This window comes from Macrobrachium nipponense, chromosome 14, assembly GCF_015104395.2.
Source record: "Macrobrachium nipponense isolate FS-2020 chromosome 14, ASM1510439v2, whole genome shotgun sequence".
NCBI classification, from domain to species: Eukaryota; Metazoa; Arthropoda; class Malacostraca; order Decapoda; family Palaemonidae; genus Macrobrachium; species Macrobrachium nipponense.
In genome coordinates this window covers 39,979,516-39,993,475 of record NC_087207.1, presented here as the reverse complement: position 1 = coordinate 39,993,475, position 13,960 = coordinate 39,979,516, and the positions used below count along the sequence as shown (strand labels likewise).

The following is a 13,960-nucleotide window of genomic DNA, read 5'->3' as shown; positions in this document are numbered from 1 at the left end:
GCCTAAATTAAAGCTAATATACACTAACATTCTTATTTAGATATTGCAAAAACTTCAATAATAGGTGGCTAATGTCTACAGCTATGTAAGCCTGATTGCACCTAGTTTGGATATTATATAAGTGAAGATGCCTGATTCTAGACTGGTCAATCTTAACAAGTTAAAATTACATTTTTATGATAAAATAAAGTTTTATATGTATATACTTACCAAGTAATTACATTGCTTACAGTTTCCCTCGCCCGAAGCTTACAAATTTTGTAAGTATTGGTGTAGGTCCTGTCCACTTTCAGGGTAAGAGCAGAACAACCTTCAACAAGGTGTTCAATTGTTTTCCGCCCTTCCCTTCCCATATGAGGGCCATTGAGGGAGGGTTTTGATTCATAATTACTAGTTAAGTATAATACAGGCAGTCCCCGGTTATCGGCAGACTCTGTTATCGGTGATCTGGTTTTATGGCACTTGTCTAGCACCATAAAATCGGTGATTTATGTCACCATAGTGCCATAAGGAGCTTTTTCTGGGCTCAGCTCGTGTCGGCCTATGAAAGTAATCCTTAACATCATTCTTTCTAGGTAAATTAGCCTAAAATTACCAGAGAAAAACAAAATTAAGAAAATGTCAGTAAAACTGACTCGCTCACTCTTAAAAAGAAGTGTCGGTATGATATGGGGCGAGTGTGGAACACTACCACGAGACAAACACCAATTAGAACTTCCCTATCAGAATCCCCCCAAGAGAGAGCCGATACCAACGGGCGATGCAGCCTCTCTAACTACTATCTACGAGGAGGACGCCACGGACAGCAGCGCCCCTAGCGGACATCCTTAATTTTTAGCACCAGCGACAAGTCGCCATTTTCTTGTGCTCGTGTTTTTTCTTGGGATTATCCGCTTTGATATCATGGAACGCTCTGCTATCGCCACGGCTAAGTTAAGTAACTCATAAGTAACATTTTACTGTAATTTTATCTTCCGGGTACCAGTATTTTCCTTTTTATAGGTCAATACGGTTCCTCGGTTGTCTCGTGGCGGCCATGCCGCCTCGTAAGAATTCCCGGTCCTCCATACTGGGACTTCTTATACATATGGATTACTTTTTTCACATTCATTGTTTACATCGAGTTTTAGCTAGTTCAGCCCTCCTACCATTCTCTTAGCTTGGTATTTAGGGCTATTATTATTATTTTCGGCCCAGCATCCCGGCTCTTGCTCTACATCGGCTATCGCTGGCTCCGAGTAGGCTTCTGTTTCTCGGAACAGTCTGCCTCCTCCTGGGCTTCTTTCTCTTTTACTAAAAGTGTCTCTTCCCCCTTTTCGATGTATGATTTTATTTAGGGTGTTAGGCTAGCCTATGGTGCTTGTTCCACATGTTGGTACACCTTGGTTCACGTGGCCCTACCACGGTTGTGTTTGCTCGCGGCCTAGGCCACTTGCGGTCACGTGTACTATAGCACCTTACCCTGCCCCTCCCCTCCCTCTCTGATGTAGGGAGGAGCTGGGGACCCCTTGGTTGTCATAACAACCTCATCGCCTTCTCTCACACTCTCGGAGGTGACCGGGGGGTTCCGCCAGCAGGGGGTTTAGGGCGACCACTATGAGGTACCGGTCTCCTGATGCGGGTAGTTGGTGAGGTGGGGAGGAGTAGGCCGATCCCTCCACCCCCTTTCCTCGCTCTACCCGCCGTGTTTCGCCGGGACCTCCTTCCCCCCCTCCCCATTACTCAGCCACCTCCCTTACGATTCGAAAGGAGCCTTCCGGCGCAGCCGGGGCCCCTTTAGTTATAGGATATTGGCTCCGCTAGTGGGCAGGGTGGGTGCTATGGATGGTCGATTGCTTGCCTACTATATCCTTATATCTCTCCCCCGCTACCGGAAGGGAGCTTACCCTTACCTACGCACTCTTCTAGTAGACGGGTGGAGAGAAGTTGTTTTAATGTTGTTATTTTGCTACTTTAAGGATATATATACCCTATTATAAGATATTTTACAATGATTGTGTATTATTATATTCATTTTATCAACCATCCCCGCCATTATCCGTCGTGGTTTCCATTTCCACCACTCCTAGTTGGTTGATTCGTGTGTCTCCGCCATTGGCGGGACCATAGCCTATCTTCCAACCTGGTTACCACACGTATTTTAGCGGGGCTCTGGTTTTATCTAACTTTATCGCTCCGGCACCAGCGGAGCATATGTTAGGCTGTAAGTGTTTACTCTGTACTCATGTACGTTTTCACTTACAGGCTACCAACTATGCCAGGTCCTCGCCCTGTAATGCGACGCTGTATGACCCCTGTGGACATGACGAGTGCAGGTCTCACGCCCCGTGTGCCACTTCGTACAACGAGTCGATCGTCTGGCACCCCGAGGCCTGCGCTATATGCTACGACCTGGTCGCTCAGCTGGGGGATGGGGTAAGTCCATTATGAGGTTACTTATGAATTTACTAACAACTTCTAGTTCGTAAGTTTGTTAACCCTGTCTGTAATTGGTAGCTAATCCAGCCTTTCTTTCAGGCTAGCGGTGTGAGGGAAGTCGCCCTCGCCACCCTGAAAGCGTGGGTGGGCGGCTTTGGGAAAAACGCCGCCAAGGGCCAGCCCTACATATTGGATAGGAAGCTGGCCATCCAGATCTTCCCTGCGGGCAAGTCGACGGGCTACGTCGACCCCTTGTCCGCCGCCCCCGTGATAGCCGCCATCCAGCAAGAACTCCAGCATTCGTTCGGGGTCGTAGCCTCCCAGGAGTCAGTTCCGGACGTCGCCGCCCTGGACCTGAATCTCGAGCCGATGGCGGTAGTAAGTGAGGATTTGTTGGTTGAGGTAGGTTTGTCGGGCGCACAAGGTCTTTCCTTGGGCGCTCCTGGATCTTCTCCTGTCCCTTCTTCTTCCGCCTCTTTCCAAGGCTTTCCGGGATCCGAGATCCCTAGCCGCACTGCCGCTCTCTCTGTACCTCCTAAGGAGAAGGGAAAGAGAGAACCGAAGGCCTTGTCTAAGACGACTTCTAGGAAGTCGTCTTCGTCTTCTTCGGCCAGGAAGTCATCAACTTCATACGCCGACGCGGTAAAGGCTAAACCGAGCTCTTCCCAGTCGAGGAGCTCCAGAGGCAAGGCTTCGAAGGAGAAGGCTCGCGCTACCTCCGAGTCGCTGCTTTCCCGCCTCGTATTTTCTTTTTCCCCCTCTCCGGCTATGCCGGCAGGGGTGCCAAGCACCAGCTCCTGCGTTCCCTCTCCTGTCTCACCAGGAATGATGGAGCAGGTAGGAGTGATGGTAGGTTCCCAAATTTCAGCTTTGGGAACACGTTTTGAGCAGATGTTCGCACAATTGTCGAGCACTCTGTCTCAAACTGGACAGACGGTTCAGGAACTCTCTAATAGAATGACGAAGAGAATGAGAATCGGGTAGCCGGGCTATCCCAGGCTCCTCCCCCAGTCTCTCCTGCTTCTAGCACGGGGATTCTCCAACTTCCGCCTTACGACTCCTTGCCAGCTTTCTCTATGGAGAATCCATGGAGGGTAGCGGCCTACGCTCCTTTTAAGGACGGGATGATTTCGATCCCGGAGTTTGGCACTCGAAGGATTGAGGACTTCGAGTTCTATCCTCCGGGTCTGTCACAGCCTTTCATCGGGTATGCTAGGCTGACACCAACGGCTCTTACGAGAGAGGACAAGATCTCGAAGGAGTCAGTCCTCTACAGTAGAGATCACGCCCAACGGGAATGGGTTCACTGCCTTGAGGACTGGGAGTGTACTAACACTAAACTCCAGGCCTATAAGAGCCCCTTCACTATTTTCGCGACGGAAGAGGAGGTCTCTCTTCCGTTCGCCACGAAATTGGTGGAGAAGGCTCTTCAGGCAGTCCTCAAGGATGAGCCCGTTCCACAGTTGAGAGAGTCGGAGTCTACTTCTCCACTCTTCCCCGCCTTCGGAGAGTTATGGGAAAACCTGCCAGTTACTTTCACGCTGGGTAAACTCAAGCCGGACTGCGCTATGGACCAGTTCGGTGAGAAGTTACCTAGGCTGCCGGATTCCCTAATCCAGGCAGAGTTCGATGCGCGAACTAGGTTTGGCAGGTCCCTTAACTCTCTTATCGTAACGGAAATGGCTGCCCTTTCATACGCTAACGAACCACTGTTCAAGATCATGGCGAAATCGCAGTTTCACACGGTTCTGTTAGACGCTTTTGACTTCTTCCAAGCCAGGAGGAACTGTCGGAAGCATGTTCTTCAGGAGTGCACTATCAGGCACGAGCCTAATAGACTCTTGGCTGCGAGCATGTGGGGAGCGGATCTCTTCCCAGAGTCCGCAGTGAACGAAGTCCACCACGAAGCTGCTAGACTCAACCAGAGCCTTAGAGCTAGGTGGGGTATTTCCTCTAAGAGGAAACAGGAATCCGTTCCCACTGCTGGCAAGAAACCAAAGAAGGCTGGTAAGAGGTTCCAGCCATATAAAAAACTCCAGCATCAGCAGCAGTTTGTGCAGGCAGTCCCAGTTACCCAACAGGGACAACCTGCTACATCTAAGCAAACCCAGCCTTTCCTCCTGGTGCCCCAGCAATCGCAACCTTCGACTTCCTACGCTATCTCGCCTGCCTTTAACCCTGCTTACGAGGCTCAAGGCTACTCTCAACCGAGGGGTAGGGCGAGAGGTTACTTTCGTCACCGTGGCGCAGGAAGGGGCACAAGGAGTAAGCAGTTCAGAGGAGGGCGTGGTGGCCAACCCGCCCATCAGCAATGAGGCTCCCCAGGTAGGAGGGAGGCTGTTCCTATTCCGCCACAGGTGGGGGTTCAGCAGTTGGGCACAGAGTATAGTGTCCAAAGGATTAGGCTGGAGTTGGATCCAAGATCCTCCTCCAATCAAATCATTTCATCAGATACCGTCAAAGGAATTGATAGATTACGCGGAAGAACTCCTTCAGAAAGGAGCTATTGCGAGAGTCAAGCATCTAAAATTTCAAGGTCGCTTATTCAGCGTGCCAAAGAAAGGCTCAACAAAAAGAAGGGTAATCTTAGACTTGTCAAAGCTAAACTCTTTCATTCGCTGCGACAAGTTCAAGATGCTTACCCTTTCACAAGTAAGGACCTTACTTCCGCGTGGAGCCGTCACATGCTCCATCGATCTTACAGACGCATACTATCATATCCCTATAGCCAGGCACTTCCGCCCATTCCTAGGATTCAGGCTAGGAAATCAGACATTCTCATTCAAAGTGATGCCCTTCGGTCTGAATGTAGCCCCCAGGGTATTCACAAAGATAGCAGAAGTGGTTGTACAACAATTGAGAGCTCAGGGAATCATGGTAGCGGCATACCTCGACGATTGGTTGATCTGGGCACCAACAGTCGAGGAATGTCTCAAAGCTACCAAAAAGGTAGTTCACTTTCTGGAACATCTGGGGTTCCAGATAAACAAAACGAAATCCAGACTTATTCCGGAATCTCGTTTTCAGTGGCTAGGAATCCAATGGGATTTGTCCTCCCACAATCTATCAATTCCAGTGGTCAAACGGAAGGAAATAGCAAAATCTGTCAGGCAATTTCTCAAATGCAAACAAACGTCAAGAAGAAACCAGGAGAGAATCCTAGGGTCTCTTCAGTTTGCTTCGGTACAGATATCCTTCTGAAAGCAAGGCTGAAAGATATAAATCGAATTTGGCGGTCAAAAGCAAACTCCAAATATCGAGACAAGTTGTCAGTAATTCCACAGATCCTCCGCAACCAACTACGGCCTTGGTCAAAAGTAAAGAACTTAGCCAAGAAAGTACCCCTTCAATATCCCCTCCCAGTGTTAACCATTCACACAGATGCATCCCTGTCCGGGTGGGGGGGATACTCTCAGTTCAAACAGGTTCAGGGGACTTGGTCAGTTCAATTTCGCCAGCTCCACATAAACGTGTTGGAAGCAATGGCAGTATTTCTTACTCTGAAGAGACTGCTTCCCCCGAAGAAGTCTCATCTAAGGCTAGTTTTGGACAGTGCAGTGGTAGTTCATTGCATCAACAGAGGAGGGTCCAAATCCAAGCATGTGAACCATGTCATGATAGCCATCTTCGCATTAGCAAGCAAACACAAATGGCATCTGTCTGCCACTCACCTGGCAGGAGTAAGAAATGTGATAGCAGACGCTCTGTCCCGGTCAGTTCCTCTGGAATCAGAGTGGTCTCTGGACGTCGGGTCATTCCAGTGGGTAAGCCGAAGGGTCCCAGGTCTCCAAGTGGATCTCTTCGCCTCACAAGCGAACCACAAGCTCCCTTGCTATGTGGCCCCCAACCTGGACCCTCTGGCTTATGCCACGGACGCCCTGTCGTTGGATTGGAATCAGTGGAGGAGAATTTATGTTTTTCCTCCAGTGAATCTTCTCTTGAAAGTCCTAGACAAACTAAGGTCTTTCAAAGGGATAGTAGCTCTGATTGCACCGGACTGGCCCAAGAGCAACTGGTATCCTCTTCTTTTGGAGTTGGGTCTCCGACCTCAACGGATCCCCAATCCCAAACTATCACAATCAGTACAAATGAGGACTGTGTTCGCTTCCTCAGGAACTCTCCAGACCCTAACTTTATGGACTTCATGAAGTTTGCGGCTAATAAAGATGCTGACATTGATCCACAGAATATTCTCTTCCTAGAATCAGATAAGAGAGAGTCAACCATTAGACAATATGACTCAGCTGTTAAAAAATTAGCATCTTTCTTGAGAGAATCGAACACTACAACCATGACAGTTAATTTGGCTATATCCTTTTTCAGATCCTTATTTGAAAAAGGTTTAGCAGCTAGCACGATTACCACTCATAAGTCGGCTTTGAAGAAAATCTTTCAAGTAGGTTTTCAGATAGATTTGACTGAATCTTATTTCACATCTATCCCTAAAGCCTGTGCTAGACTTAGACCTTCTCAGAGGCCTACTACAGTTTCATGGTTCTTAAATGATGTCCTCAAACTAGCTTCAGATACTGACAACTCATCTTGTACATTCATAATGCTCCTGAGGAAGACATTATTCTTATTAAGCCTAGCCTCAGGAGCTAGAATTTCAGAACTGTCGGCTCTATCCAGGGATGCGGGTCATGTGGAATTCCTCCCATCAGGAGAAGTTCTACTTGCTCCGGATCGTAGCTTTTTAGCCAAAAATGAAGATCCTCTTGCAAGGTGGGCTCCTTGGAAGGTTATCCCACTTCCTCAGGATCCTTCTCTCTGCCCAGTATCAACTCTTAGAGCCTTTCTTTCTCGTACTTCTTCTAGATCCTCGGGTGCTCTCTTCATGAGAGAAAAAGGTGGTACTTTATCAGTTAAAGGCATTAGACAGCAAATCCTTTACTTCATTAAACAAGCCAACCCTGAGTCATTCCCAAAAGCACATGATATCAGGGGAGTAGCCACCTCAATTAATTATTTCCAACATATGAACTTTGAGGATCTTAGAAAGTATACTGGATGGAAATCCCCGACAGTCTTTAAACGGCATTATTTAAAGTCCTTGAATCTTTAAAGTTTCAGCAGTAGCAGCGGGAAACATAGTTTCCCCTGATACTGCTTTTAGTAGTTGTAATTTTGATCCAGGTCTCCTTTCTACCTACTTCAACCAACATGCCTCAACCTATCGTCAGGCTACTCAACATCATAGCCTTAGCCGTTGTGTCTTTTAGTGGTTTGTCCCTTATTTTTTTGCTAGGGACAACCACCCTTGTACTGAAATGTACTTCAGTGTTCCTACCCTTATTTTTATGCTAGGGTAGGCCACAATATGTTTGTATTAATTCTCCAATTGGGTTTGTGATAAGCTTCAGTCACAATGTGTTTGTATATATTTGAACTAATTGTATTAATTGTATTAATGATGGATTTGAGTGTACCTACCCTTATTTTTATGCTAGGGTAGGACACATGTATGTATATATTTGTAATTATATATTCTGATTAAGTAAATCCAAATTTCCTTATTTTACATGCATATTTATAATTTTATTATCTACCATTTAAGTACTTTAAGTTTACTAACATTCTGTTATTGATTATTGTAATAAGTTAGTTTAAGTGCTTAATTTGTATGCTGTATTTGATTTACTTATATTATATCCATCATTTTAATCTGTTTTTCATTATTTCCTTTTCCATCTTGTCTGTTTCTCTGGTACTCTTTCATAGGCCGACACGAGCTGAGCCCAGAAAAGGGATTTTGACGAAGGAAAAATCTATTTCTGGGTGATTGGCTCGTGTCGCCCTATGAAACCCATCCCTTGTTTATGGTTTGTTTTCCCCCCCTTGCAGGACAAGATGTATTTATGTTTTAATTAAGGATGACCGCTAGGGGCGCTGCTGTCCGTGGCGTCCTCTAGTAGTAGTAGTAGAGGCTGCATCGCCCGTTGGTATCGGCTCTCTCTTGGGGGGATTCTGATAGGGAAGTTCTAATTGGTGTTTGTCTCGTGGTAGTGTTCCACACTCGCCCTATATCATACCGACACTTCTTTTAAGAGTGAGCGAGTCAGTTTTACTGACATTTTCTTAATTTTGTTTTTCTCTGGTAATTTTAGGCTAATTTACCTAGAAAGAATGATGTTAAGGATTACTTTCATAGGGCGACACGAGCCAATCACCCAGAAATAGATTTTTCCTTCGTCAAAATCCCTTACATCAGCACCATAAATCCCTGAGTTTCAATTAATGGCGGTTTTTGCTTATCTGCAGACTCCTGGGAACGGAACCCCTGCCGATAACCAAGGACTGCCTGTATATATAAAACTTTATCATAAAAAATGTAATTTTCATATATTTGTAATGTACCAAGTAATTACAATGCTGAATCTTAAATTGACATGGAAGTGGGATATGTCGATATTTCTTCTCAAAACATTATTTATGATAATGAGCTAGAGAATAAAGTTAATAATAAGTATTGGTACAATGCTTGTTGTTCCTTACCTGGTAAGATAGCTGCTACAGTTACTGACTCTGGTCAGCGCTCATCTTAACCATGTAAGGTGTGGCTAATTGGCCAGACACTCCTCTAAAACAGTGGGCTTTGCAGCAAAGGGATGGACCTGGTGACTAACAAAGCATACAAGTATAGTCAGTTGCCCTGGGCATAGAACTGACAAACTAAACGAACATCAGCTATGTACACCATAAAATTAAAAAACCACCCAACCATTAAAACTAAGACTGAAGGGCACTCCAGGCACAGAGTATCCCCTTTCAACTCAACATCTGAGTTAAAGGCGAAGAGAATAGATACAAAGAAAGGCTTCCTATGCTTCCTTCCCCAATACCCTGCCAGCCACAGACAACGGCCCGAAAGCAATACAATTACTATTGGACAAATGGGTCACAAAGACCAACCTACACTTCCAATAAATAGCTTGAATAATTGATGATAGGTATAGGATGTGTCTGAAGGCCAACAATGTGGCAATCACTCTGATCTTGTGAGCCTTGGCTCTGAGGAACGTTCAGACCCTTCAGGAAAAATGCTAAGTAATTTTTTGACATGGTACAGGGAGGGGTCCTAACTGAGCATCATAAATGATTTGTAGGGCCTCAAATTTTCTCCATTCTGTGTATGTAAATAGTACCTCAGTACTCTCACTGGGCACAGAATTCTCTCCTCCTCATCTGGGTATAGTATTTCCATCAAACTCTTGATAGTAAATGAACAAGGCCAGAGTTTGGTTGGGTCTTCATTTTTAGCTAAAAAGCCCAGGATGAATGACCATATACAGCATCACCCTGTGAAAATCCAACTCTCGTCAGGTTCATGCAATTCACTGACCATTTTGGCTGTCACCAAAGCTACCAGATAAAGGTCTTCCTGGTAAGGTCCTGCAATGAAACAGAACAAAGGGGTTTGAACCGGGTTCCCGAGAGCCATTTCAGAACTACATCCAAATTCCAAGAGACTGTATTCAACCACTTGGATTTGGAGGTATCAAGACACTGAACTCAACATTGCCCCCTATCCTTTAATCATAGAGGAGGAAAGGCCCCTAGATGTTCTTAAATACAGAAGTCCACCACAATGTCTTCTACAGAAATCTTAGATGAGATGTCGTGTCTTCTACTTCTAAATCTGTTCTCAAAAACCCTTTCTCTCTGAGGAGTTTTATGAGAGTCTGAATATTGTCAGGGTCAGTGGACAATCATTGAGGGAACCAGCTCAAGTGGGGCTGTCTGAGCAGACTTGTTCTCTGAGGTACAACCTTGGGAAGTCTGTCAGCAACGAGAGATCTGGAAACCATTCCTGTTGTGCCCAGAATGAGGCCACTAGTCATTGTGACATTCGTGTGATTTTGCAACTTGTTGAGCACCTTCCATATCAGCAGGATGATGAGAAGGCATAGAGATCTTTGTTTAACCAGTACTGCAACATGGCATCCATCGCCCATGCAAGAGGGTCTGGGACTGGCGAACAAAAAATAAAAATTGGGAGGTGATAATCCTTTGATGTCACAAACAGATCTGTAAGCTGTCTCCCCCACAGTTTCCATAGACCCTTGCACACCTGCGGATGAAGAGTCCATTCTGTGGGGAGTACCTGCCTGCGACGGCTCAACCAGTCCACTAGGATGTTGAGTCTGCCCTGGATAAAATGAGTTACCAACTTGGTTTGGTTGTAGTCCATCCATAAAAGTAGAGTTCTCGCCCCTTCGTGAAGGGAAAACAAATGCGTCCCCCTTGTTTCTTTACATGTGTCAAGGCCGATGTGTTGTTGGAATGTATGGTAACAACTTGACTGTGGACTAATAACGCAAAATGTTGTAGGCTCAGTTGAATAACTGTCATCTCTTTGAGGTTGATGTGGCAATACCTCTGTTCCTTGGACCACATATTGCAGACACTTCTTGGTCTAAGAGTGCTCCCCAACCTACATCTGATGTGTCTGCATAAAAGTCTAGCTTGGGGTTCAATGGTGAAAAGACTTCCCTTCTGAAAGCATGTCTTCTAAATTCCATCATAGGATATCCATTATTTTTTGCGATATTGGAAAGGCAAATGTGTCCAGATGAGTTTTCCTGTCCCAGCTGACTTGTAAGTAAAACTGAAGATTTCTCATATGGAGCCTTCATAGGTGAACAAACTGCTCCATCGAGGCTAAAGTTCCAAGCGGGTTTGACGGGCGAGAAACTTTTTCAGGCATGACTAATTCTCTTGTGGGATGGAGAAACCTGAAAACTCTGAGAGTTTATTGACATCCCCAAATATTGAATTGTCTGAGATGGAACCCACTAGGACTTCTGGAAGTTGGCCAGCATGCCTAGCTCCTGTGCTAGTTGAAGCATCTTCACAATGTCCTCCATACATCTCTTCTCTGATGATGAATTAAAGAGCCAATTATCTAAAACGAGGGAGACATTTATTCCCACCAGATGTAGCCACTTAGTGAGCAGAGTAAGGAATTACGTAAAAACTTGCGGAGCGGTTGAAAGCATAATGCTCGAAACTGGTACATTTTGTCATGAAACACAAATCTCTATCCCCTGATACTTTGGGAGCTACAAACAGACAGTTGTAAAAACTGTCAAACTTGATATCTTGGACTTAATGATGGCTTTCTCCTCAAGGAGGGATGCTACCTTGTTCGACAGTGGCAAAAACCTCTTGGAGCCTACTGAGTAACCGGTCAGCAAAAAGGGCTTGTTGACCAATGGGGGCCTTCTCTCTGAATGGAATGGAGTAACTTTGCCTCAGCACTAACACAATCCATATCTCCACTCTCCTTTCACTCCATTTCTTCCAGTAATGCAGGATCCTGGCCCCTACAGGCCCATGAAGGACATGATCCTCACTTCCGAATTGAAGGATTGGACGAGGATTTCTTAAAAGATCGTGCTGAGAATCGCAGGTTCGTCCTAGGTCTGGACTGGGATCTGGTTCTGCTACCTCAAAAAGGCAATGGCTGAAAGGGAGAAACAGTCCCAGTCCCTGGGTTGTCTAGATGATCGCGCTAGAGGGTCTTGTGAGCTTTTCTTCTGAGGCTCTGATGAAATGTCACTAACTGTAGACTTAGGGAAGAGGTGCTGATGATCGAGAGGAGAATATAAAAGGGCAGACTTCTGTGAAGCCGTGATGATATTTGTAGTAAAAGAGCACCAGAGCTTTCTCTTCTTTAACACTCCTAAGGTGTAGAGAGAGGCTAACTCTTCAGCACCATCCCCGATGCCCTTGTTCGTGCATGAAAGGACATTCAGCCAATCTGTTGCAACGTCCTCAGGTAGCAAAGAATAATTCTTGATTTTCCGGGCTAAAGCACCAACCAACCAATCCAAGAAGATTATTACTTTAAAAATCCTGAAAAGGCTCTTAAGAAGGTGGTTGATCTCTGTAGGGGAGAACATTACCTTGGCAACACTAAATGCTGATCTTCGAATCTTCGAGATGAGTCTATCAGATCTGAGAAGTCCCCCAGGGGGGAAGCAGCCACTCCCAGAGAGGGACCTTCCCTAGTGTCATATACATACTGAATACCTCCATCGCACAAGGTGTGAGGGATGATAACTAAAAGACTTCACAAATGAACTTCAGTTGAGATCCGGCAAAAAACAATTGAACACCTCGCTGAAGTTGTTTCTCTCTTACAATAAAAGTGGGTGGGGTGTAGTTAGCCTACACCAACACTAGCGCCACTGCGATTTTCACAATTTTTAAGCTGCTGGCGAGTGAGACTGTAAGCAATGTAATTAGTACATACTTGGTAAGTTACATATAGTATAAAATTTTTAATTTTCTCGTTGTATTATCAGTAACAGTGTACTGTAGTATGCCAAAATTAGCTTAATAAAAATCAAACACTGTAATTAACAGTGTACTATATATTTAAAACAATACTGAAATACAGATGCTTGTAATAATAAAACACTTAAAAGAAGACCAAAATGGGAAAACTAAATTTTGTTAAAAATCTTTTAATAAAATTGTGGCAATTGTATCTGCAAGGAACAAACTATAATTCAAAAGTTACTTTTTATAATCCTACAATAACATAACAAAGAGACTGATGAGAATCCATTTCAAAAGATGTCTTTTGATCAACAAACTATACAACCCTTTTAACCTTAGCTCGTGTACATGTTGGTTTGTCTATTACCACTGAATTTCCAGTGATATCAACCAATATTACTACCAGCATCTATATCAGTGGTACTCCACAGCCAACTTATACAAATTTACTGAAAACATAACCAAACACGTTTTCACATCAAGATAGGTGGCAGAGATATGTTATTGAGCATGTGCCTATCATTTTTAATTTAAACATCAAAATAAAATATACGTTACTTAGCTGTTTAACAAAATGTGCAATAGCCTGAGAAGCAGCTGACTGTGCTGCTGTTCGTAGAGCAGTTCCACCCCTACCATATGCTAAACCACAAACACCAACCACTTGTGTCACAATCTGACCTGATAGTGTCATACCAGTGATGCAACTCATGGTTAACAAGACCTGGAAAATCACTGCCAGTCAATATAGAGTCATATTATCAAGCTCTCATCTTGTCTGTCTTAATAAAGCATGGAGTGATTTTTATGAATCAACACCAGATATGCAATGGAAACTACATGATGTTTTGCTTCCATCTGTTGATAGAAGTAGAGTATTCTTATGTCCCCACACAACAAAATATGGCTTAATATATACATCTGGGGGATCAAGGATCAATTCAGCAAGGCGCAACAAGTGTAGCAAAAAATTCATTCTTATGATTCCAAAAAGTTCCCTATCACAGAGGCAAACTCAACATGGATACCAAAATTTCCAGAGCCTTGACATACAGGTATTTGATTTTGCTGTGGCTCAAACTCTAATTTGCATTTAGTCACTTCATTTCTTTTTATTTTATTTTAAAGCAAACACCTTTAGGAAAATCATTGAGAATATATTTTTTTATAATAAAATGAGATTTTATGTATGTACTTACCAAGTAATTACAGTAGTACCTCAGACTTCGAACTTAATCTGTTCCAGTAGGCTGTT

General features: G+C 44.5%; 1 protein-coding gene across 1 annotated transcript in view; it reads right to left on the bottom strand.

Moving 5' to 3' along the window:
* The window catches only part of LOC135226201 (brefeldin A-inhibited guanine nucleotide-exchange protein 3-like), a 199,483-nt gene that overhangs the window by 170,199 nt on the left and 15,324 nt on the right, over positions 1-13,960 (bottom strand). Inside the window, exon 4 of the mRNA XM_064265644.1 lies at positions 13,264-13,429. Coding sequence (XP_064121714.1) covers positions 13,264-13,429 — 166 coding nt within the window. The remainder of the gene's footprint in view (positions 1-13,263; positions 13,430-13,960) is intronic.